At 38.4% G+C, this 22,778-nt stretch overlaps 1 protein-coding gene across 1 annotated transcript in view; it reads left to right on the top strand.

Moving 5' to 3' along the window:
* LOC149155125 (damage-control phosphatase At2g17340-like) overlaps nucleotides 1–22,778 on the top strand; it is a 313,880-nt gene that overhangs the window by 145,135 nt on the left and 145,967 nt on the right. Inside the window, exons 3-5 of the mRNA XM_089445031.1 lie at nucleotides 466–532; nucleotides 669–737; nucleotides 888–1,028. Of these exons, the coding sequence (XP_089301157.1) occupies nucleotides 466–532; nucleotides 669–737; nucleotides 888–1,028 (277 nt within the window). The remainder of the gene's footprint in view (nucleotides 1–465; nucleotides 533–668; nucleotides 738–887; nucleotides 1,029–22,778) is intronic.

Raw genomic sequence — 22,778 nt, 5'->3', positions numbered from 1 at the left:
GCTCTAATTTCAGATTTTGAATGTCATTTTTGCTTAGGTGATTAGAGATCAATTCAGTAAATCTCATTTGATTGCCAAGTTAAAACTAGAGATTGGAAATGGGAATAACAATATGTGAATAGCCATAGGTGATAGCCGTATGGGAAGAGCTATGAGAGATTATTGATAGCCATATTTCTCAGGCATTTATTGGGAATATCAATTCCTTCATGAAGTAATATCCATGGAATAGTTATTACACATACATGGATCATAAACGGGATGCTTGACTTGTTTGATGTACGATCCCTATATTTCATGTTGGGCTGTAGATCAGTTACAGGTGTTTCAATGGGCTTTGTAAGCCACCCATTTAAGATAAAAGTAGGAATATTTGGGGCAAAAATTGTATTTATGATTGATACATTATACAACTTCATGACTTTTGTAATTTCTTGAATCATGACATTTTGATGCTTCCCTTAGGTATGGCAAAATACTGGATGATTTACAGGAAGATCCTGAAAGCCACGGAGGACCACCTGATTGTGTAGTAAGTTGTTTTGTTAATCTTAATTTTCACTTAATGATTGGGAGGCATGGAGCTTGGATATTGCGTGATCAATTTAAAGATTGATTTCCAATAACAAGTCAGGCTAAAAATGAAGCTTCTTTCCTGTTACTTCTAGCTTCTGTGCAGACTACGGGAGCAGTGCCTAAGGGAAGTGGGTTTCAAAGACATATTTAAGAAAGTCAAGGTGGTCTTGTTATTTTACCTTTAAATTATTACTTTGTTATATCATCAAATTATTTTATCTGCCGTCTGATGTTATTGCATGCGAATCCTTCATTTTTTTTTAACACTATTCTAATCAGTTTTTGTTGCTTATTCTTTTTCATGACGCAAGGAAGAAGAGAATGCAAAATCTTTGATCCTATTTGAACAAGTTGTAACACTTTTTGATAATACTGATGATGGAGGGAAGCGTTTAGAAAACTTGATAAGGGGAATATTTGCAGGCAATATTTTTGATTTGGGTGCTGCACAGGTAATTTCTCTGTATGCTTTATTAGATGCTTTTTCATTTCATGACCTGCATATGTCATATTTTAATATGATTTCTGATTTCTATATATACAAGCCTAGGTTACAGGACCAGGGGGAAAACATTATTTCTGAATTACCATTATTGTTTAAAACTTAATTAACCAATGCATAAGAGACTGATTGTAGAAAATACAACTTAGGAAAGGTGAACCAATTACAATTAACATGATCATTACAAATAAACATGGCTATCAGAAAAGGGAAGATGGATTCTACATATTCTAGCATTTTTATTGTATCAGTATCCTATCTTATAATTCTTCGAGCTAGAGATTCAGTATCTAGTCTCTATCTCATTCTTAGATCTTAATATCTTTTTGCTTTTATCATTGTTTTAGAAGATGCCTTGGCACCCGCACTTTGTACTATTACTGGACATTAAATTGACATATTTTTGGGGTCATTTGTTGGACATTAAATGAAGTGTCTTATCTTATCTTATGTTACTGGACCCACCTGTGGAAGATCCAGGATCTACATATTTATGGATCTGGATTTGGATCTGCTCAGGATACGTTTCCAGCTTTGAAGTGCTGGATCCACTCAAGATCTCTTTCCAGCTTGGTAGAAAGGTCAAGCTTGCCAATCCTCCAAAAGGAAACTATTTTTTTAAAATAACACATAAAAATTATGAAATGAAAATAAAAAAGGCAAACTGTGGGGTTTAAAAACCCTAAATTTTTTCTTTAAAATAAGCTCTTTCCCTCATCCTAAAACACACAAATCTGATGGAGGGCAGTTCCACTGCCAGCCATAATAGTCATTGGTAACTAAATGGGACTTGACCAGAGTGTTGATTTGGGGTAGCATCGGATGTGCTCTAGCCATGAAATTTGGTGGAGAGGTTAGGGCACATGAGATCACTAATACCCAGAAAGGGTTTGGGCGGATTCTAAGCAGTTTGGGAAATATTAAAATAATTAATATTTTTAATAGAGTCCTTAAGTCTAAACTTAGGGAAATTAAAATATTAATGTGAATTAATATAAAACTATGTTAGAATGGTCCTAAAGACATGGATCAAGTCAGATCTAATCTTAGCTGTTGATTAGGGACTTAATCTCGACCGTTGATTTGTCAACGAGAAAAGTATAAGAGGAGGCTTGAGGGTCACTTGGTGAACACATCAGAGTGATTAGTCATTCTATTCTCTAGAGCAGGGTTTGTTAAGAAAGATAGAATTAGTGATCAGTCGCAGTGAGGGGCAGTGAGTACGAGGCAGAGAGGCAGGGACAGTGCCAAGAGACCAGCACAGAAGCAGAGAGAGGCAGACGCAGAGCCAGAGGGAGCCACGCAGAGGCAACAGAGACTGCGTAGAGCCAGAAGGGCTTGCGTCATCCACGCAGAGGCTGCAGGAGTGTTGTAGAGAGCCAGAGAGGCTGCAGGAGTGACGTAGAGAGCCAGAGAGGCTGCAGGAGTGACGTAGAGAGCTAGAGACGCTGCGTAGAGCCTCAGTAGGCTGATGCAGAGGGTTTCAGGCTGACGCAGAGGCCAGCAGGGCTGGTGCTGAGCTTTAGATTGTGCTGGAGAGGGATTTCGTGGAGCAGGCTTTCCGAATACTTGTTTTCGAAGAGAGGTATTACTACCAGGTTTTTATCTCTGTCAGGTTAGCCGGTTTGGCACCCAGTGTACTCAGAAAAGAGTTGCTTAATAATAAAACCCTTAGATAGCTGCACCGTTTTCCGCATTGGGTTTTTTCGGGGACATTAGTCCAAAAATAACGGTGTCATTTGTGTGCTTATTTCTGTTTCCTTCAGTTGATGATTTGTAATGTGTTGGGCAGGCACTTGTATTTATTTTCAGTATTTACATGGTAAATAACTTGTTAATTAACAGCACAAGTAGGTAGGAGTAAATCAGTAAAGTGCATGGAGGGTTTCTAAACTATTAGACTTAGAAACTTCAACATGGTATCAGAGCGTGGTTGCAGATCACAGGAGAACTGAGGACATCAGTAGAGTAGAGTAGCAGCAACAGAAAACAACTGTCTCGAGTGACAGAAGCTGTTCCTAGCAGCAAAGTAGCAAGGAAGGGGTGACGCAGTGCCTGTGTCATCAAGTTCGAGCCACGAAGAGGCTGCGCAGAGGCTGAAGGAGGCAAAGACAGGCTCATGGAGAGCCACACAGAGGCTAGGAGGGCTGACGCAGTTGGCTGATGGAGCTAGTGTGCCAGTGCTAGGACTGCGCAGAGCCTAGGAGATCTCACCTTCAGGTTGCTGGGGTTTAGGAGGTTGTGGGTAAGTTGCAGAGTGGAGCTGGTGGGGTACTGTAGTCAGAAGAATACCTAACAGGGCAAGTCCAAGTAGGAGGGAGTTGCTATAGAGGGTTTCTAGCCGAGAAATCCTGATCAGTGGTGCGGTTGCACAAACGATCAGAGTAGGGGGCATCTCGACATCAACAGAAGGGTTTCCAGGAGGGAAATCAAGGCTCAGAGGGAGTCACATCGAGAACTTCTAGGAGGGAAGTAGAAGAGTAGCATGGCACTACATAGAGTAAGAGACCAGGACAGACTGGACGGAGCCTCAAACTTCGCAGTTTGGAAGGCCAGAATCTTATTCGTACTTGATAGAAATCGTGTCAAGCACTTCGCCTTGAGGACGATAGCGATCCTAGTTGACCCAATTGATAACAACAAGTACGAGGAGGCAATGGCGAGGGCCAAGAGCATCATCCTTGACGGGGTCAAGGACCATGTAGTACCACACATTGCCGAGAAGGAAACAGCAAATGAGATGTGGGAGGCCCTAAAGAAATTGTACCAGCATACTTCTGTGCAGAGAAGGATGTTACTAGAAAATCAGTTGCGGTCATACCAAATGAAGAAGGGAGAACTGATTGACACCTTCCTCAGTTGACTGAATGAGATCCGGGATCAATTGACTTCCATAGGGGCCATGCCGGATCAAGAATTGACGCTGAGAACAACCTTGAATGCAGTCTCAGAAGACTGGGAGGTATTTGTCCAGAGTATACTGGGCAAAGCGACCCTTCCACAGTGGGAGGAAATGTGGGTGGCTCTTCGCCAAGAAGAGATTAGAAGGCTATAAGCAAGACAAGAAGTAGCGGCAAAGGGATCAGAGTCAAGCAGGTGGAGGAGGATGTTGCCCTAGCATCTGAGGGAAAGCAAGAGAAACGGAAGAAGAAGGACCTCGCCAAGATCAAATGCTTCCACTCTGGGGAGCTGGGTCATTATGCGACCCAGTGTCCAAGGAAGAAGAGTAAGGGAGAGGCCTTCGAGACCAAGGCAGTGCCAGCAAGTGCAGAGAAGGAAGTGGAGACAAACGATGACTATGCCATGAGTGCACACACGCCACTTGAGCGGAAGTGGGGAGACATTGAGCTATAGTCAGACGGACTACAGGCGATGAGGGGCAGGATCCGCAAGGTACCTAGCGTCTTCGATTAGACCATGCTACGGGAGCCCCAAAGAGGAGTAGTAGGACTGGAAGATGTGGGTAGAGATGGATGCAGATGAAGCGGTAGAGAGAGCTACAGTATAGAATTCCCAAGACAACGTGAGGCTAGCAGGATGCAACAATGCGAGAGGCACGGGAGCGTTGCACCAGTGCAAGATGGCACAGAGAGGTGTGCAACAGTGTGAGAAGCAGGGAGTTGTTGCAACAATGCAGAGGTTAGAGAGGGAGCACTTGTCAGCGGCAAATGGAACTTCAACATCAGGAGTACTCTAGCCTGACAGAGAGGTCAGAGTTGGGAGATTAGTTACTTCTCAGTAATTGAGTTGCAGTGCAGCAGTTAGCAGTGGTAGTGCTATGGGCAGCATGATGCAACATGATGAGAGGAGATGCAGTGCAAACGCAGCAGTGGTAAGGCCATGGGCGACAACACAGACGCAGAGGGAGTTGTCGTACAGATGCAGTAGTAGAGCCATGGGCAGCAGTACAGAATGCAGCAGTGCAATGAATGTTGGGTAGGGAGGCCTAGAATCAGCACAGGGACCGATGCCAGATGATCGGGGTGATGTTCAGTGAGGAGTATTGCTAGAGCACAGTCCTCGCTAAGAGGGAGTGTTGATTTGGGGTAGCATCAGATGTGATCTAGCCACGGAATTTGGTGGAGAGGTTAGGGCACATGAGATCACCAATACCCAGAAATGGTTTGGGCAGATTATAAACAGTTTGGGAGATATTAAAATAATTAATATTTTTAATAGAGTCCCTAAGTCTAAACTTAGGGAAATCAAAATATTAATGTGAATTAATATAAAACTGTATTAGAATGGTCCAAAAGACATGGATCAAGCTTCACCGTTGATTAGGGACTTAATCTTGGCCGTTGATTTGTCAACGAGAAAAGTATAAGAGGAGGCTTGAGGGTCACTTGGAGAACACACCAAAGTGATCAGTCATTCTATTCTCTAGAGCGGGGTTTGCTAAGAGAGATAGAATTAGTGATCAGTTGCAGCGAGGGGAAGTGAGTACAAGGTAGAGAGGCAGGGACAGTGCCGAGAGACCAGCACAGAAGCAAAGAGAGGCAGACGCAGAGCCAAAGGGAGCCACACAGAGGCAGCAGAGACTGCGCAGAGCCAGAAGGGCTTGCGTCATCCATGCAGAGGCTGCAAGAGTGACGCAGAGAGCCAGAGAGGCTGCGTAGAGCCAGAAGGGCTTGTGTCATCCACGCAGAGGTTGCAGGAGTGACGCAGAGAGCTAGAGAGGCCGCGTAAAGGCTCAATAGGCTGATGAGAGGGTTTCGGGCTGACGTAGAGGCCAACAGGGCTGATGCTGAGCTTCAAATTGTGCTGGAGAGGGATTTTGTGGAGCAGGCTTTCCGAATACCTGTTTCCGAAGAGAGGTATTGCTGCCAAATTTTTTATCTCTGTTGGGTTAGCCGGTTTGGCACCCAGTGTACTTAGAAAAGAGCTGCTTAATAATAAAACCCTCAGATAGCTGCATCGATTTTCCGCATTGGGTTTTTCCAGGGACATTAGTCCAAAAATAATGGTGTCATTTGTGTGCTTGTTTCTGTTTCCTTAAGTTGATGATCTGTAATGTGTTGAGCATGCACTTGCATTTATTTTCAGTATTTACATGGTAAATAACTTGTTAATTAACAGAACAAGTAGGTAGGTGTAAATCAATAAAGTGCATGGAGGGTTTCTAAACTGTTAGACTTAGAAACTTTAACACAAACTCGAACCTCAGTTGGACTAGAACAGGAGATCTCATGTTGAACTTTGCCTTGAAAGAGTCCGTTTGAACCAATTGAGCTAACCCATTAGGCTATTTATATTTTCGAAGGAGTCCATGCTTATAAATAACAATTTTGGTTTTGATTTTATTGGAGTTAGAAACTATTTGTGGAAAGCTTTTGTTAGAGTGAGAGTTGATACAATAGAATTCAACCTTGTCAATAATATTATGGTTGGCTTGAGTTAATGTTATGGGTGGGGATGATAAATAATAATGATTTATTATTTCAGTGGATGTTAAGGGCGAGTATGGGATTTATGGACTATCCATGATAGGTTGGGTGTGAGTGGATTTATCTGCAACGTAAGGGAATTCACTTTACACATAAGTTAAACACATTAATCTAGGAGGGGCTTGAATATTTTATGTTTGGCCTAGTGGGTTTAGCTCAATTAGTTTGTACGAATTTTTTAAAGTTGCAGTTTGCAGTGAAGTCTGTAGCTCTGGAACGAACAAAGTTCGTTCTCCGGGGTAAATACTCTAGAAGACCTGGAATATGTAGATCTCCATTGAGATACACGAATGTATATTAAAATGTATGAGTAAGAATGATGATACAATTGAGAGTGAGGGCCCTGTATATATAGCCAGGTAAGTACCCTTTCACGAACGGTCATGTTTGTAGAGACATGCCTCTTTGTTCAACTAAATATTATTTTAATATTATTGTGATTATTATTTATTATCTATATTTATTACTTTTACATATTTATATTCATAACATTGCCTTCCTCTTCCAAAAACTGTCCTCAAAGCTTGTTCATGAAAGGGCTTGATCTCTTTTTCTGCTGTGAATGTCTTCTACTTGATCTCTTTTTCTTGCTACGAATGTTTTCTCGTCTTAGAATTGTCATCTTTGTTGATGCAAATTGATATGATCCTTTGAGTGATAAAAAAAATGTCGCACTGAAAAGGGATCAGACCATCCTAAATTAATCTTCTGTCGAATCTTGCAGTGACTGGAAACTTGTGATAAATTGTTATCACATGAGTGGATTGCACTGACATTAGTATTCTTCGGAACATCAATTTGTTGTTTCTGTTCTAAATATGTAGCTTGATTGAGTTGTCTACTCTCATGATTTGGATGTCAATAAGGAATTCTAGTGATTTGATTTTCCCTTATCTTGTTTGTGTCGTTTTCTTGATTTATTTGAAGTACCTGATTTCCTTTAGTTATGGAAGTTGAATGGTTAATTTCTGGATCTTCACTTGAATCTTTTGTTGCTGGAACTGCAACTTCTGAGTACATCTTTACTTCAACTAGTTTGTCCTTTTCTTGAGTTGTGATATTGACTAGATCAATATTTGTTGTTTTTACATCAACTTGAATTTCTACATTTGATGCTTCATTCTCAATAAGTTGGTGTACCTTGTTTTCTAATGACTTTTTGTCTTTCTTAAGCTTCTTAATTTGCGTCAGTAATTTTTCACTATGGTCTTTAAGCGGAGAAATTTCTTCATTTTTTTCAGTGGTGATCTTGTCAATTTCTCTTTGCATATTTTGTAGTACTTTTTTACCTTCTTGAAAAATTATTTTTGAAATATCTTGTATGTCTTCTGGTGTTACTGAATTTGGCTTTAGTGTAACATGCTGGAGTGTTATTTTTTTCTTCCTGTAGGAAAATGTTAAAAACTTCATTTTCGTCTTTAAGATGAAGGATCCTAGAGTTTCCATCCAGGGTGAACCCAAAATAATGTCACCTTGATTGCTCCATAGGGTTTGAACTGAGAATTGTGATATAAATGTGTAATCCTCAATGTTTAACTGTAAATTGGTTGTCGTAATTTTTGTTGCCAAAACAGTCTAATTTTTCGATTATATTTGACTCTCGAATCACTCACTGGTTTGCGATTTTAGGTGTTATATAATTTTTATCTTCGGCAGCTGAGATAGTAACAATGACGTCTTTTCTCGCAATAGACCCTTTAATTCTAAATAGCACTGAAACATAATTACATGAAGTTTCTAGAAATTTTCCTTCCTTCAATTTCGAATTTTGCTCCATTTTGACTTAAAAAAATACCCCTTTGGTGACTCAAAACTTGAACTTTCGATGACTTGAACTTTTTTCCTTTTTTTTTTTTTTTAATTTTTAGTTTTTTGATCGACTTTATTTATTTATATTTATATTTATATTATGTTATTATTTCTTTTATACTTTGTAATTATAAATTGTATAATATAATAATTATATGTTGGAAAAGCGTTATTGTTGAAGCGTGGACGCCGCGTTTGAGAGGAATTGTTTAGCAAATGTAAGGATTTGTCAGCGCAAATAATAATGTCGGGGAACAAGGTTTTTGGAAGGCACAAATTCAGGGAGTTCTATCCATATCAACAGAAGCGAGGCAAGATTTTTTTATTGAAGAAATCGAATCTCCTTAGGGTCTCTGAAGTGTCGGTATAAATTGAACCCTAGTCTTGAAGCAAAGTCTGTCTTGATTGTTCAACGAGGAAAGGACCTAAATCACAGTGGCATTATAACTGAATTCTGAGCACGACTAAGGTCCTTAGGGTCTCTGAAGTGTCGGTATAAATTGAACCCTAAGCAAAGTCTGTCTTGATTGTTCAACGAGGAAAGGACCTAAATCACAGTGGCATTATAACTGAATTCTGAGCACGACTAAGGTCCTGTTTTGGAGCAAGCGAAACTCAATGGCTTAATTTGTGATCTGTGACGATAAGTTGGAGGTCTGTGGTAATTTGAACTCGGACTTGTCGCTGTAAGGAAGTCTTGAAGCTGTCCGCACCTGAGAAGACACAATTATACAAATTATCGAAGGTTCTCTCCTGTAACAAAGTGTTTGTTCCAGAGTAGGGACCCCACAACATAAGCCTCGAAGTTGACAAAAGAGGAGGTGAATCTAGTGAATCGGATTTTTTGTTGTTGTTGTTTTGACTCTTTTGTTTTTTTCTTGTGGTATATCTATATAATTTTTTGTGTTTTTTTCTTTTAATATAAACCTTTGGTTTTTTTAATTTTTTTTCTTTCTTTCTTTTTTCCTTAAATATATATATATATATATTTTAATTTTTCTTTTTTGTTTGTAATATATATATATATATTTTGAATTATTATTATTATTATTTTTTTTTTGAATTTTTTAAATGGCCAAGGGCCTCTGACAAATCAGCGACAGAAAAACTCCGAGCTTGTGTAGCGAAGTGCTTCAATTGTGACGACAACAACGTTGACGAAAAGTTTGTAACGAACAAAGTTTGTATACTTAGAGGAATGCTCTAATACCAAATGGAACGAAAAAAGTTAATGGCCAAAGACTTGGATCGAAGAGCGTGGCTCCGTGTAGCGATGGAGTGGCCAGAGGATCGAATTGCTCTGATACCAAATGGAATGAACAAAGTTTGTTCTTCAGGTTAAATACTCCAGAAGACTTGGAATATGTAGATCTCTATTGAGATACAAGAATATATATTAAAATGTATGAGTAAGAATGATGATACAATTGAGAGTGAGGGTCCCGTATATATAGTCAGGTAAGTACCCTTTCACGAATGGTCATGTCTGTAGAGACATGCCTCTTTGTTTAACTAATTATTATTTTAATATTATTGTGATTATTATTTATTACTTTTACATAATTATATTCTTAATAGGTTCTAGTTGGGCTAAAGTTCAAGTCCGGTTGGTTAGCACTTGCTATTTTTTACCCAAAGGAAATAAACTCAATCCTCCCCATCTTTCCCAATTATTTGGACGGATGGTGAATAAACTGCTAGCTACAAAAGCCACTAGTAAGCCCAAAGGACTAAATGGGAATGGATCTCATGCCCTCCCTTGGCATTACACGTTAGTGCAACTGGTCAAACCAATCTTGCTGTCCTATTAGGACTACTATACATGTCTATTGTTTCCTTGTTTCAAGAACTTGAATTTTCAAAAAATTTCGGATTCATATCCATTTTGTAGCCAGTGTGTCACTTATATGCTATCTCTGCCATACCATGGAAGTCTCAACACTTGTCAAAAGCGTCGAGGATAATTCTTGGAGTTTCTAGATCCAAAAGAATTTTGGGCCATGGAGCATGCAATATGTGCAAGACACCAAATATATTGTACATACCATACAATTTATTTGCTTGTGACATTCCTTGACCAAATTGTTGAAATCACGAAAGATAGAAAATCTATGGTGAACCCTTCAACAAAACCCTAATCTAAGTAAAAAAAAATAGGCTATAACACATTTATTGCTTATCATAATTGAGATGAACGCATATCATATTCTCATTTTAAGAACAAAATATCAATTACATAACAAAAAACAATCGTCCACGAGTAGTGTGATAGAAAATCGGAAAGGCAAAAAGATTTTTTTATATTGATAATTACTTGTGAAATTATTATGTTTTTTCTTTATCTTCTTGTCATCAAGCAATCATCAAAGCAAAAACATGAATATCAGGAAAACTAGAAGTAGGCACCCAGTCAGGGCAAAGCCACCTTTATAGGGAAAAACCCAGTCAGAACTCTTCCTTTAGTAGATTCAAATTGAGATAGACCAAGACCCTAGACCAAAAAGACCACCCTCCTCCACCAAGTTAACCCTCAAACTGTTCTTCCGACCTTCAAAGATCGACTGCAACAAAACTGCATCAACACTGCACCAATACTGCATAAAGGACAAATTTTCGACCCTCCTGCATCAGAATTTTGGCCCAACTTCATGACTGCAATTTCGACCCTTCTGTAGCTTCAATTCCTTTGTACATGTGAGACAACAGAGAGAAAATTTCGACTTCCTTAGCTAGATAATGACCTCCTTCTCATTCGCTACCCCTTTCCTTCCTCCTTGAATTTCACACTTTTTTTGCTTCCAACTACTACAATTCGAACTTGTTGAGTGAGTGTTCTAATTGAAGTCGAGTAGCTCCAACATATAGTGAGTTAGTGAGGTCAAATTCCCTTGTTGAGGTTGATTTATCCTTCCTTAAGGCCAACTTGGTGGAGGAGGCCTAGAGGCCCTGTTGTCGCACATAATGTCTAGGCACTGCGACAACGGCTCAAATTGGGGGTTGTCACCCTGATCCCCAATCTTTCTGTTTAAGTTGTCTCCCTACAGCAGGCTAAGGGTGGTAGACCCTATGGAAAAATGGAATGAAGAAGAATTAGTTGGGAACCAACTAGTTCAGGAGACACAGTGAAGCGATCAAGTACTTGATTAAGATTTAGCAAGACTTATGGGATTTGATTAGATTTTAAACGATTGATACCAGTGCCTTATGGAGTTAATGATCTTGCTAGGGAAATTAAGACCAAGTAATCGATTAGCAACCACTGTTTAGATGAATGACTATCTTATATGAAATGCAGATCCTAAAGCTAATGTGAGATGGAAAAATCTAGGTTAATTTTAGTTAAATGCCTACTTAAATGTGAATCTTTCGATCCTTTCTGTGTTGAGCTTGATTTCGTAGTAATTGGCAGAGAGAAGATAAGGCGAAGCACACTAAGGTGTGATTAACAATACCTCTCCTGAAAATCTAACATACCCGGTGCCTCTGGCGCTGCAGAGGGCTGTGGCTCTGACGATTGCAAGGTCACCGTTTTAAGTACTATTAAAAGAAGACTTCTCAAGCAAAGATGGATGGATATCTATGTCTCTATCGACCAAGCTTATGCTTGGAAGTAAATTTTATATGCAAAGCTAACTTATATGCAAATGCACCAGAAGATGAGATGAAGTTAGACTCGAGGATTAGAAAACACTTGTGTCGCAGAAGCCCTCAATCACCAAAATTAAATGTTTGCTTTATGGATGAAGACTTGAAAGTAAACTCCTGAAAATATTACAATTAAACCACAAGCTTATTTCAAATCTTTCTGATACAATTATAACTCAGAGAACAAAAAATTCTTTGCAATTTAATATCATTGTCAGTAGATGTTCACAAATACTGAGCTTAGGAAACAAAGATGTGTGATCTATTATAATTCCACGACAAAGCACTTTAACAATTACTTGAAAATATTCACAATATATCTAACATGTAACACACATCAAATAATTCATGCAATGACGATCAATTTCAATAGATGCAAGATATTCTAGCAGTTAAATTTCTAGAGATCCAAATACTTTAAACAACCATGAAATTTAAATGCTAATCAATTCCAATCCTAGAATTTAAATGATTATGCTTAGTGACCCAAATCTAGGAAGATTTACCACTTTCCTATAGTTAACATTTAGATATAAATTTTAAGCGTGTTTAACTATAGAGAAATGAAAAAATGTCAATATCACAAAACTTTTCTTTTAGATTTTACCCTTAGCACAAAAAGACACCAAGAAGGAATTTTAAAATTGACGATTTAATTAGTCCTCAGGAAAATTCTTTGATGCGCTAAGTTTTATGAAGCAAGATTAATGTGGTAAATGATCTATTAAGACCTTTTAATGTGACCAAAATAAATCAAAAGATTTTATAATTTTAAAATTTTTTTTAATGGGCCGAGGCCACATAAAAAAATTTAAAATCTTCTAATGTGAAAATCGCCTTTGATTTATGTTTTAGAAGGTCTCGAGGTCACAATAAAAATGGAAATGAAACCCCTTCTTTATTTTTAGGATTTTTGATGTTTTAAACTTTTATGATTTAATTAGAAATTTTTTAATGTTTTTTAGATATTTAATTTTTAGGATTTTTTAAATGAAAACAAAAATTAAAAAAAGTGAAAAGTAAAATCAAATAAAAAATCAAAACAAAAGATCGAATAATAAAAAAAATGAAATAAAAATAAGAGCCAAAAATAGAAATCGAAATTTTATTTGTGTTTCTTTATGCTTTACATAAAAAATAAAAGAAATGAACCAAAGTCGAATAAAAGAAAATCTAAACTAAATAGAAGTAAAACATAACCCAACCAAACTGCATACATAACAATAAGAAAAATAAAATCGAATGGGTTTGATTGTTTGCTGTTGTGTGCAGGTTAGCTCGACGACGGAGCAAGAGGAAACACAATGAGGGAGATGGATCCGAGGAGGCTTGGTCTTGCAGGTCTGCGGCAGCAGGCAGATGGAGGGTTGGAAGCTGTTGGATGGATGAAATAGCGAGAGTGTTTGCTGAAGAACGCGGAGGGTATGCGAGTGAAGTCAACGAGGGGAGGCCGAGAGGGATGGGGTGAGAAGCTCGAATTAGCTCAGGTAATGCTGTGGTTTAGCGAAGAGAGGGACGCAGGTTTGAGGGCTGAGTGGAAATGCTACAGTGGATATGAGTAATAGCTCGCAAAAGGGTAGTTATGAAGCTGCGATGGAAGGATCGAAGGGGAGAAATGGAGCAGCGATGACAGCGAGGGTTTGGTGAGGAAAACGCAGAGAGAGAAAGTGGATAAGGGTTAGGCACAACAGAAGGAGAGGAGGGGATGGAGATGTGCTAGTCGAAGGAGAAGTGTATGGAGAAAGGAATCCGCGGATTTGCAACAGATCGATTTAGAGGATGCGTGGGCAGCAATGAAGAACGCAGAGTATGATGAGATAGCACGCAGGTTTAGGCCAACGTTTTTGCAGATTGAAGGATGAGCGATGGGGAGCCAGATGGAGCAGGCAACGGTGGAAAAGCTGCTGGATAGATTTCGCTGATGAGAGAGATGGCAACAAGACTGGGGTTTGCAGATTTGTAGAGAATGCAACAACAACAAAAAGGTTGTGAGCCTTCTAAAAAAAATTCGAAATTGCACAGTGAACTCCACAAACCAGGCCGCAAATCAAAGAAACCAATCAGTAAACTAGTGGCCCAGAAACCCCTTAAATTTTTTACAGAAATCTTAATTAAAATTTTGGAACCCTTAATTTTTTTTTTTCCAGATTTAAAACTCTTTGAAACCTTAGACTGCAAAATTAATTTGAATAATATCCTTGCAAAATGATGTTGATGAACCCTAGAGATCCAGATCTTACCCTCCAGGGCCTAGATCTGGACTCTACACAGATTTCTTCCTCAGATTTGTAGCTGCAAGACAACAAGAAACACCCAAACGATATATACAATGATAAAACTAAAACCCAACAAAACCCAAGTCAGAAAACCAAAAATAATTACAGATCTATGCACAAAAATGGTAGATCTACCAAATCTGAGGAGTGTGAGTCCAACTTTGCTCCTAAATCTGATAGTCTAAGGCTCTCAACAGCCAGATCTATCAATTTCACACACATATATATATATATTTTTTTTAAATTTTAAAGGAGGTGCTTAGCTCAAAACCCTTCATGCATCACCAATAAAAATCTTATGATAAGCCCGGGATCAAATTAAGCTGGGCTCTTCAGAAAACATGGATCGAGAGTTGGCTGGTCCAACTGAAAACTTCCCCGAACGCCCAATGATCTAAAAATCAAGATTTTCCTGCAAAACTCAATTCAGCCATCAACAAAGAGCGAGAAAACAATAATGAAACTCAAACAAATAGAGATACCTGCTATTACGTTCATAATTTAAATTATTATTCAAACCCCAACGATTGAGCAAGATCACTGTACTCAAATCACTCTTCAAAAGCTATTATCAATGGCTAAAAAAAAATTTACGCATGAAAAACGACACATCTTACAGTATTTCCATGAAGAGTAACACCGATGAAAATTAACCCCAAAGTCTTTCTTTATTATCCGAATAAAATTTACACGAGAGCTTTTTGCTTAGCACACGACTCAAAGGTTGGATGGATTGACTGACAAATGACTTCCTATTTAAAGATGAATCCTCCAATGGCTAGTTCGAGTGATCGTCGTCAAAGTAATCTCGACCGTTGATGAGGATCAAAATTTCTTTTAATTTGATCCTTCGAAATTTTAAATTCTTGAGGAAATTCGAATTTTTCAATTAAATGCATTTTAATTAATTCAAAAATTAAATTTTTGAATTAATTTTCTCAAAATTTTGACTCTGACTTAACCCCAGGGACCAAAGACTTAAAATTTAGCAAAATAATCAATTTACCTTAGTCCTGGGACCTTTAAAATTTTGATTTTTAAGGACCAACGAATTTTGCCTTCAGAGAATTTAAATTTACCAAGGACCTAAAATTAATTAAATTTCTGGCTTAGGATTTTAATTAATTTTTGGCCAGAAAATTTAATTAATTAACCTATGAAGGGGTAAATTATTTTTTCAACCCTCAAGACACTTTACATCATGATTTTCATAATCTTTTATATCACAAAGGGTAAAACCCATTTGAAATAGACCCTCACAGACTACCCACTTCTGTGACACAAATATAATCTAGTAGACTAAGCAATTTGTAATAACATAACCTAATCAAATAGTTAGGACTATTCCCAAATCACTTTTACATAGACTCAATCTAGAACATTAGGACTCGCCTAAGATCCCAGTGACAAAATCCATTCTGGCTTTGGGGTAAGGCTGAAGGAAAACTCTGTCGACCATCCGAGAATGGATCGGTGAGACAAAAGACCTCTTAGAATGTAGATCGTCACCAGAAAAATAGGTTTACCTAAGCAATTACATACACGACACGGGTTTGCTAAGATTATTTACATTTTACACATGCAGAAAGGGTTTACAATATAGCATGATGATTAGGCTGATGATGATAGTTGAACGACACGGACACGTCGATCATGCGCTATCCCTTTTGCGGAAAAAGGGGGTGTACTACTATGGGTCGTTGACATGTAGTGGTCAACAAGATCTATTTTACATAAAAATAAATTTCTTTCTTGACAGAGGAAGCCCAAGAAGGGTCTTTTACAATAGGACATGAACAAGGACACTTAACATAAAACTTAGAAGCCTATAATGGAGGATTTGACCTATAAACAATTGACCCAAGCATGAAACCCATGCTTTAATAAGTCGATTTTATTTATAATAAAATTTCTTTTTCTTTCTTTTGACAAATACAATACATCATGACTGAAATACAATTTTGAAGACTGAGACTAGTTATATTCTTCAACACTCCCTCTTAACTAGGGAGGTATTCATAATTACAAATATATAGAGGTACATGGAAGATATCAAAATGAACTACAAAGAGTTATAGCACACTTAGTGCTGCACACTAGATACCTAACCAAGGTATTCTATCCGGGTGGGACTAAGGGGATTCAAGCTTTAGCCACTCTAGGTACCATTAGGCTTTTAAGCTCTACCACCAACCTAGGGTTCTAGGTGCGTATCTAAGGTGAGAGCTCCATGACCAACGCCACCCTCCCTCTTCGAGATTTAGACATCAACACATAGGCTGACCATATGTCCTCCCAAGCATCTTGCCATAAGATGCTTCATCTCCCTCTATCAACTAAATCAAATATATCCATTTGTCCAAGCGTGCTTCCAAAGTGTTGAACCTTTTTACGGAGAGATCTTGCACAATCACAACTTTTTTTTTTGGTAGGTAAGCACCCACGGGGATTTGAACCAATGACCTATCATAGACATGTATATGCGAGTATGCTAAGGTAAGGAGTGCCTTAACAATGCACCTATTCACCGTCAATCCAAAGCCCCATGGGCTCTGCACAATCACAACCTTAATCAGTAAGTAAACATGAAACTTCAGGGTCCTCAATCATTCTGATGCTACTTTCATTATCAAGTTCGGAAGCTTTCTTCTTCTTTCATTTCTTCAACAACATCAAATACATCCTTAGATCTTTTCAAATCTTTTGTTTGCATTATCGATAGTACTTTTGCTTACGTCGTGGTAGTCACTGTCATAAAATGTCCTCCCTCTCAATTAGGGAGATATACGCTTTCCAAGCTCCCTCTTAACTTAGGTAGATCAACTACTTCCTTCGTCTATAACATTGGAGAACCTTTCACGGCTTTATTCCTTCTTACACCATCTAGGTCATTTTGATCATTATCATTCATATAACTTCCTTCATGATGCTTATTATTATCATACTAACATCTTCATCATTCTATAGATCATGTACCTGCAAAACTTTAGTAGCAAGTAGAACCAAATACAAACATACAAAAGCGTGAAGTTAACTATATCAAAATCATGTTACTACAATGGAAACATTTAGACTTTAGATATCAAACACCTAAACCTAGTTAGGTTCATAATCAGCAAGAGACACATCTTTTTTTTACATACTAGACTTAAACTTTTTGCTAGAGTTTTGTCTTAAATCCTAGACTCCATCTTCGAGACATAAAGCCTAAGATATCAATAATTCAATCAAATAACAATCCTACTAACTAAGATTTCAACAATATGCTTTTCCTTGTCAGACTTCTACTAGGGTTTGTAGCAAACCCTAGATTTTATCATATCGAAAACAACATCATCATGTCCTAGAATATTGAAACCCTAGATTTTACAAACTAAAACATGAGCATCAACAATTGTGTTAGCATACTCGCATATACATGTCTATGATTATATGCACTAGCATTTCTCATCAATACACACATCATTACATCGAAGTTAGATATACAACAATTTTCACTGGGCTAGGGTTTCGTTCAAACATACACCTAAGGCTCAATTCCTTGAATCTTACTATAACTACTACAAAGGTTTTGTTCATAACCCTAATTCACCAAACCCTAAAGATCTAGGGTTTTAATACATAACTTAGACATTAACAACAAACCCTAAAGAAATAGGGTTTCTATCATAACAATGCCAAAACCCTAAACATTAAAAAAATAGGATTTCTAGACTTCATCAACAACCCAAGTAGACTAGACTTGACATACCCTTAACAACAAGAGGTTATGGTTTTATAGTGAACCCTAAGGGTTAGGGTTTCACAAGAGTGATCAAAATGATAGTATGACGAGGGTAGATTTAATCTAATGACTAATCAGCCTAACAAAAATCTTTAATATTCAAAACCCTACACATAACGATGTTAGTAATGTAAAGCAAATCTCAAAAGAGAATGAACATACCTTTTCTAAGAAGCGAACCTTGTAACAAAAACTTGTAGTTTAAGACATACCTTGAATTATTCTTTAACAAACCTTTTAGGACATCAAATCTTGACGAAATTCCTTTGTAACATAACTTCTTCCATGCTTCAAGTCTATCCTTTGAAGTCTCCTCAATAATCTTGAGCATTCAATAAGCTTTTCTAACCAAGGAAAATATAAATAAAAGGTTACTAGCATCAAATCTTGATATGAAAGGGAAACCAAACATAAGGAGGAGAGAAAGAACAATATACTTATCTTTTGGTAAATTAGTGAAGGCTCCCTCTTAATCCAATCTTGAAGGATACCTATAACTTCATCAAAATAATTCAAAAATGTTCTAACAAGACATGTTAGACCTACAAACTCTAGAAATTGAAACATAAAAGAAAACAATGCAAAACTAAGAAGGATATGTAAGAGAGGACTTAGTAGTGTAAATCCTTGACTTTCGATTCCTCAGTCTTATTTCTTAGGTGGAGCTTCATCGGTAATATTTGCTTGTTCCCTATCTCTCTTCTTATATCTTGGAATTTCAGGACATTGATTCTTGTAATGACCCATCTTATGACAATTGTAACATTCAGTCTTGGATAGGTCAACTTTCTTCTTTGGTCATTTGAACTTCTTTAGGGTTCCTTTTTTCTTGTGATGAGCAGAATAGGCATTAGAGGTATTTTCTCCTTCATCTTCCTTCTTGTTGTTTAGTAATGATATTTAGGCTTCTTCTTTTCTGTTTTTCCTTTGGGAAAAATTATAATTTTCTATTATAAATGGAAAATTACATGCTGTAGATGCCGGTGGCATACGCTGTATGTGTGGCCATAGCCATCAAAATATATAGGTTTGTACATAAGTACCCACTAAGGGTATACCTTCAAAGTTCAGTAAATATTTATACAAAAATTCAAAATTTGCTTTGTAAAATTTCTGAGATATGTTAGGATAATAGAAACTACGTAATTAGTGCCAGTCAGCCAACCATCCACTGTATCCGGTCTATATATGGCCTGTGATAAAATTGGAAGATCTCTTCCTCCCTCTGTTCCTGGATCAACCATTCACCCCTAGGTTGATGCACTACCTCCTTTGAAAGCTGATCCGCAACCTGGTTGTGCTCCCTGTAAATGTGGAGACATGTAATCTATTCAAATTGTGATTTTAAATGCAATGCATCATCCAAAATGTTCCTGAGAGAATGTACATGACAAGCAGATGTGCAATTGAACCAATTGATGACAATCTTAGAATCCCCAAAGATCTGAATGTGTCTACAGTTATGAGTCAATGCAAAGTATAATAAATGGCGAAGCGAGATGAGCTCGGTAAAATTGTTAGTGCCAACACCTAGCCCCATGCGGATATGAAAGGAATGACTGTCAGATAGATGGAGCAGGATACCCTCCCCCCCACACCCCTGGTCTTGGGTAGTGTCGTCGAAGTAAGCCCATGGATGGTCGTGGTCTATAGCTTCGGGAGTGATAGAGCGAGCAGGAATGGGAGTGATAGAGCGAGCAAGAATGGACTGTTCATCCTCGGGGATTTCATTGAAATTGTTGCAGATCCTAGTGATAACCAATGGCCACCTAATATGCAGATTATTAAAAATGATGTTGTTTCGACTTAACCAAATATGCCAGCATATTATCAGTGGTAGGTTACGATTCTTCATGTTGTGGGAAGCTGTCCACCAACTGTTCCAGGCCTCCTTGATGTTGAGACCATCCCAACGCTATAGCATGTTCAACGAGGAAAGGACTTGCTCCAAAATGTGATGAGTAGTAGAGCAGGATAGGGAGAGGTGATCATTCGATTCCTCATCTTGTTGGCAAATGACACACCAAGATGGACCAATGTATGATCTTTTCATCAGATTAATACCTGTTGGAGTTTTGTTCATAATGATGTTCCACATGAAAAGCCGCATTCGGGGTGGTGCCTTGAGCTTCCAGATCGCTTTCCACCATCCCTCTAGAACAAGGGGGTTTATGTGCAACATGAATAATGGGATATCCCTCTTTAGGAGAGTAGGCTCCATGTGCTGCAGGGGCCCATATGAGATCATCGTCACCATCATTTATGCGAACATGCGATTCAGATAAGGCATTTGTATAGTTCCCCCAATCCTGTATCCACTGATCTGGGATGCCTAGAGTAGCTGCAGATTTCCAAGCTTGTAGGAATATAGTCGAATTTTGCTGATTCGCAATATGTGCAATCGAGATAATGCCCTTGTTGTTTAGGAATGCAGTTAGTTCTGGAGGGAGTCGATATAGATTGTCACATCCTGTCCATGGATCTATTCCAATGCGGATTGCTGTTCCATTGTTTATTCTCCAGAGGAGACCACTCCTGATGGTAGGGAGGGTTTGTAATACTGCCTTCCAGATGACTAAGATGCCTTGTTTGTTCCAGGATGGTAGGCAGACCCAATCCATGAGGTTTTGGGGCCAGAAGTATTTATTGATGACCACTTCTGTCCACAGACTTTTGGACTTTAGGAGGAGCCATCCCAGTTTGTTAGCCAATGCATGTGCAAAAGCCGGAAGATCTTTGAGGCCCCATCCTCCCCATTTTTTAGGTAGTGCAATGTGATTCCATCTAACCCAAGCAAAAGGCTTCCCATCCTTATGCCCCTTCTAGAGAATTTTGCAGCAAATTTTTTGTATTCTAGAAAGAATGCCTTGTGGAATCCATGCAAGAGACATCCATTAAACCGGAGTGGCTTCCAGAACAAATTTTGTAAGCACCAACCTCCTTTCTCTGGATAAGAAATGATGGTTCTCGTTGATCAACCTTTTTTCCACTTTAGACACCAGCCAGGTCCAATCAACAATTTTGTATCCAAGAGATTTTATGCGGAATCCCAAATATTTAAGTCCATCTTCCAGTTGAAGGCTTTGGAAGGGAAACTTCTGATAAGCATGCCTAGTCTCCTGTGGTGAGCATGCTGAGAAGGTGATGGTGGACTTTTGTCCATTGGTTTCCATCCCAGTGGTCGAACATAATATTTCCATTACATCAAGGAGAGTATTAAAGTCACGAATGCCACCACTGAGGAAGATACGCACATCATCAACAAAAAGGAGATGGGAAAGGATACATTGATCAGTGATTTTGAGCCCCTGAAATCTCCCAGCTCTTTTTTCATGAGAGATCAGCTTGCTTAATCCCTCCATGATCAACAGGAAAAGTAATGGGGATAGTGGGCATCCTTGCCTAAGGCCCCTCTCAGCATGGAAGAAATTGGATGCAGATCCATTAATAAGAACACTAAACGAAACAATAGAGATGCAACACATAATCCATCAGATGAATGAGATAGGGAAGCCAAGATGTGTGAGTAACATCCTAATGTAGAGCCAACTAACACGATCAAAAACCTTTGATAGGTCTATTTTGAGAATGGCTCCTTTCAGATTCTTCAGTTTGATTGAGTGGAGGGCTTCCTGAGCAGTGCCTATAGCCTCATGAATATGTCTATTGTGGAGGAATGCAAATTGTTCAGAAGATATGTTGTCCGAGAGAATGGGCTTGATATGGTTGGCGATGATTTTGGCTATAATCTTGTATAAGCAGTTGCAAAGGGAGATGGGCTGGAAATCATTGAAAGATTGGGGGGAATCCACCTTAGGTATGAGGGCAATAAAGGTGGTATTGATGGCCTCATACATACGCCCAGTAATCATGCATTCCTCTACGACCTTGAGTAGATCCAAGCCTAAAGTCTCAAAAAAGGCTAAGTAGAATTCCACAGACCATCCATCAGGGCCAGGGCTTTTATCCTTCTTGAACCATTCAGGGTGCTCTCCAATTCCCCTATGGTTACTAGTTTGTTGAGGTCATCAAATGTGTCTAGGTCAACAAACCAAGGGAAGTGACCAACAATGCGAATGATTTCAACAAACAAGGCTCTTGGGGGAGCTTTGAAGAGCTGATGAGAATGCGAAATTCCTAAATGTGCCAACTGATGAAAAGTTTGTGCATACTGTCCATGTTCAATAGGCATTTTTTGAATGGTGTTACAGGCCTGTCTTCCTTTGGCATAATTGTGGAAGAATTTTGTATTGTCATCCCTTGCAAGCATTCCACATTTTTTCAAATGTTGGAGTATCCTTCCAACTATTAATTCTCGATGCAAAAGCACTCCAAGATTTTGGAGTCCTAGAAGAACATTAATTACGAGATCTTTTTCTGCTACAACTTCATCTATTGCTTGGAGTCCATCTCTGATTCTAGATATACTTATAAAGTAGGATGATACAATATCGTCTTATGTCATCTTAATAGTCCTTAATTCATTCCCGAGGCTTGCTATTTTTTTTTAAGACAAATTTCGGATGCTATATTATGGCTAAAAAGGAGTCAGTTCTCCAACAAACATACAGTATTTTCTGGCTATTTTGGGTCCAAGGAATTACAAAAGAGATCCTTTCCTTGACCCTTGCCTTAGTAGTTCTATCGCTAAGTATTCCTAGACTACTGTAGATTCTAACAAACTGCAGAGACCAAAATTTACATCTACACTTCATAATTAGTCTATTTCAATGTGACTG

This window comes from Pinus tabuliformis, chromosome 9 (genome assembly GCF_031772625.1).
Source record: "Pinus tabuliformis cultivar Carrire ecotype Pingquan chromosome 9, CPIR1, whole genome shotgun sequence".
Classification (NCBI taxonomy): Eukaryota; Viridiplantae; Streptophyta; class Pinopsida; order Pinales; family Pinaceae; genus Pinus; species Pinus tabuliformis.
Note: the sequence above shows the minus strand (reverse complement) of the source record. Positions and strands in the feature narration are given on the sequence as shown.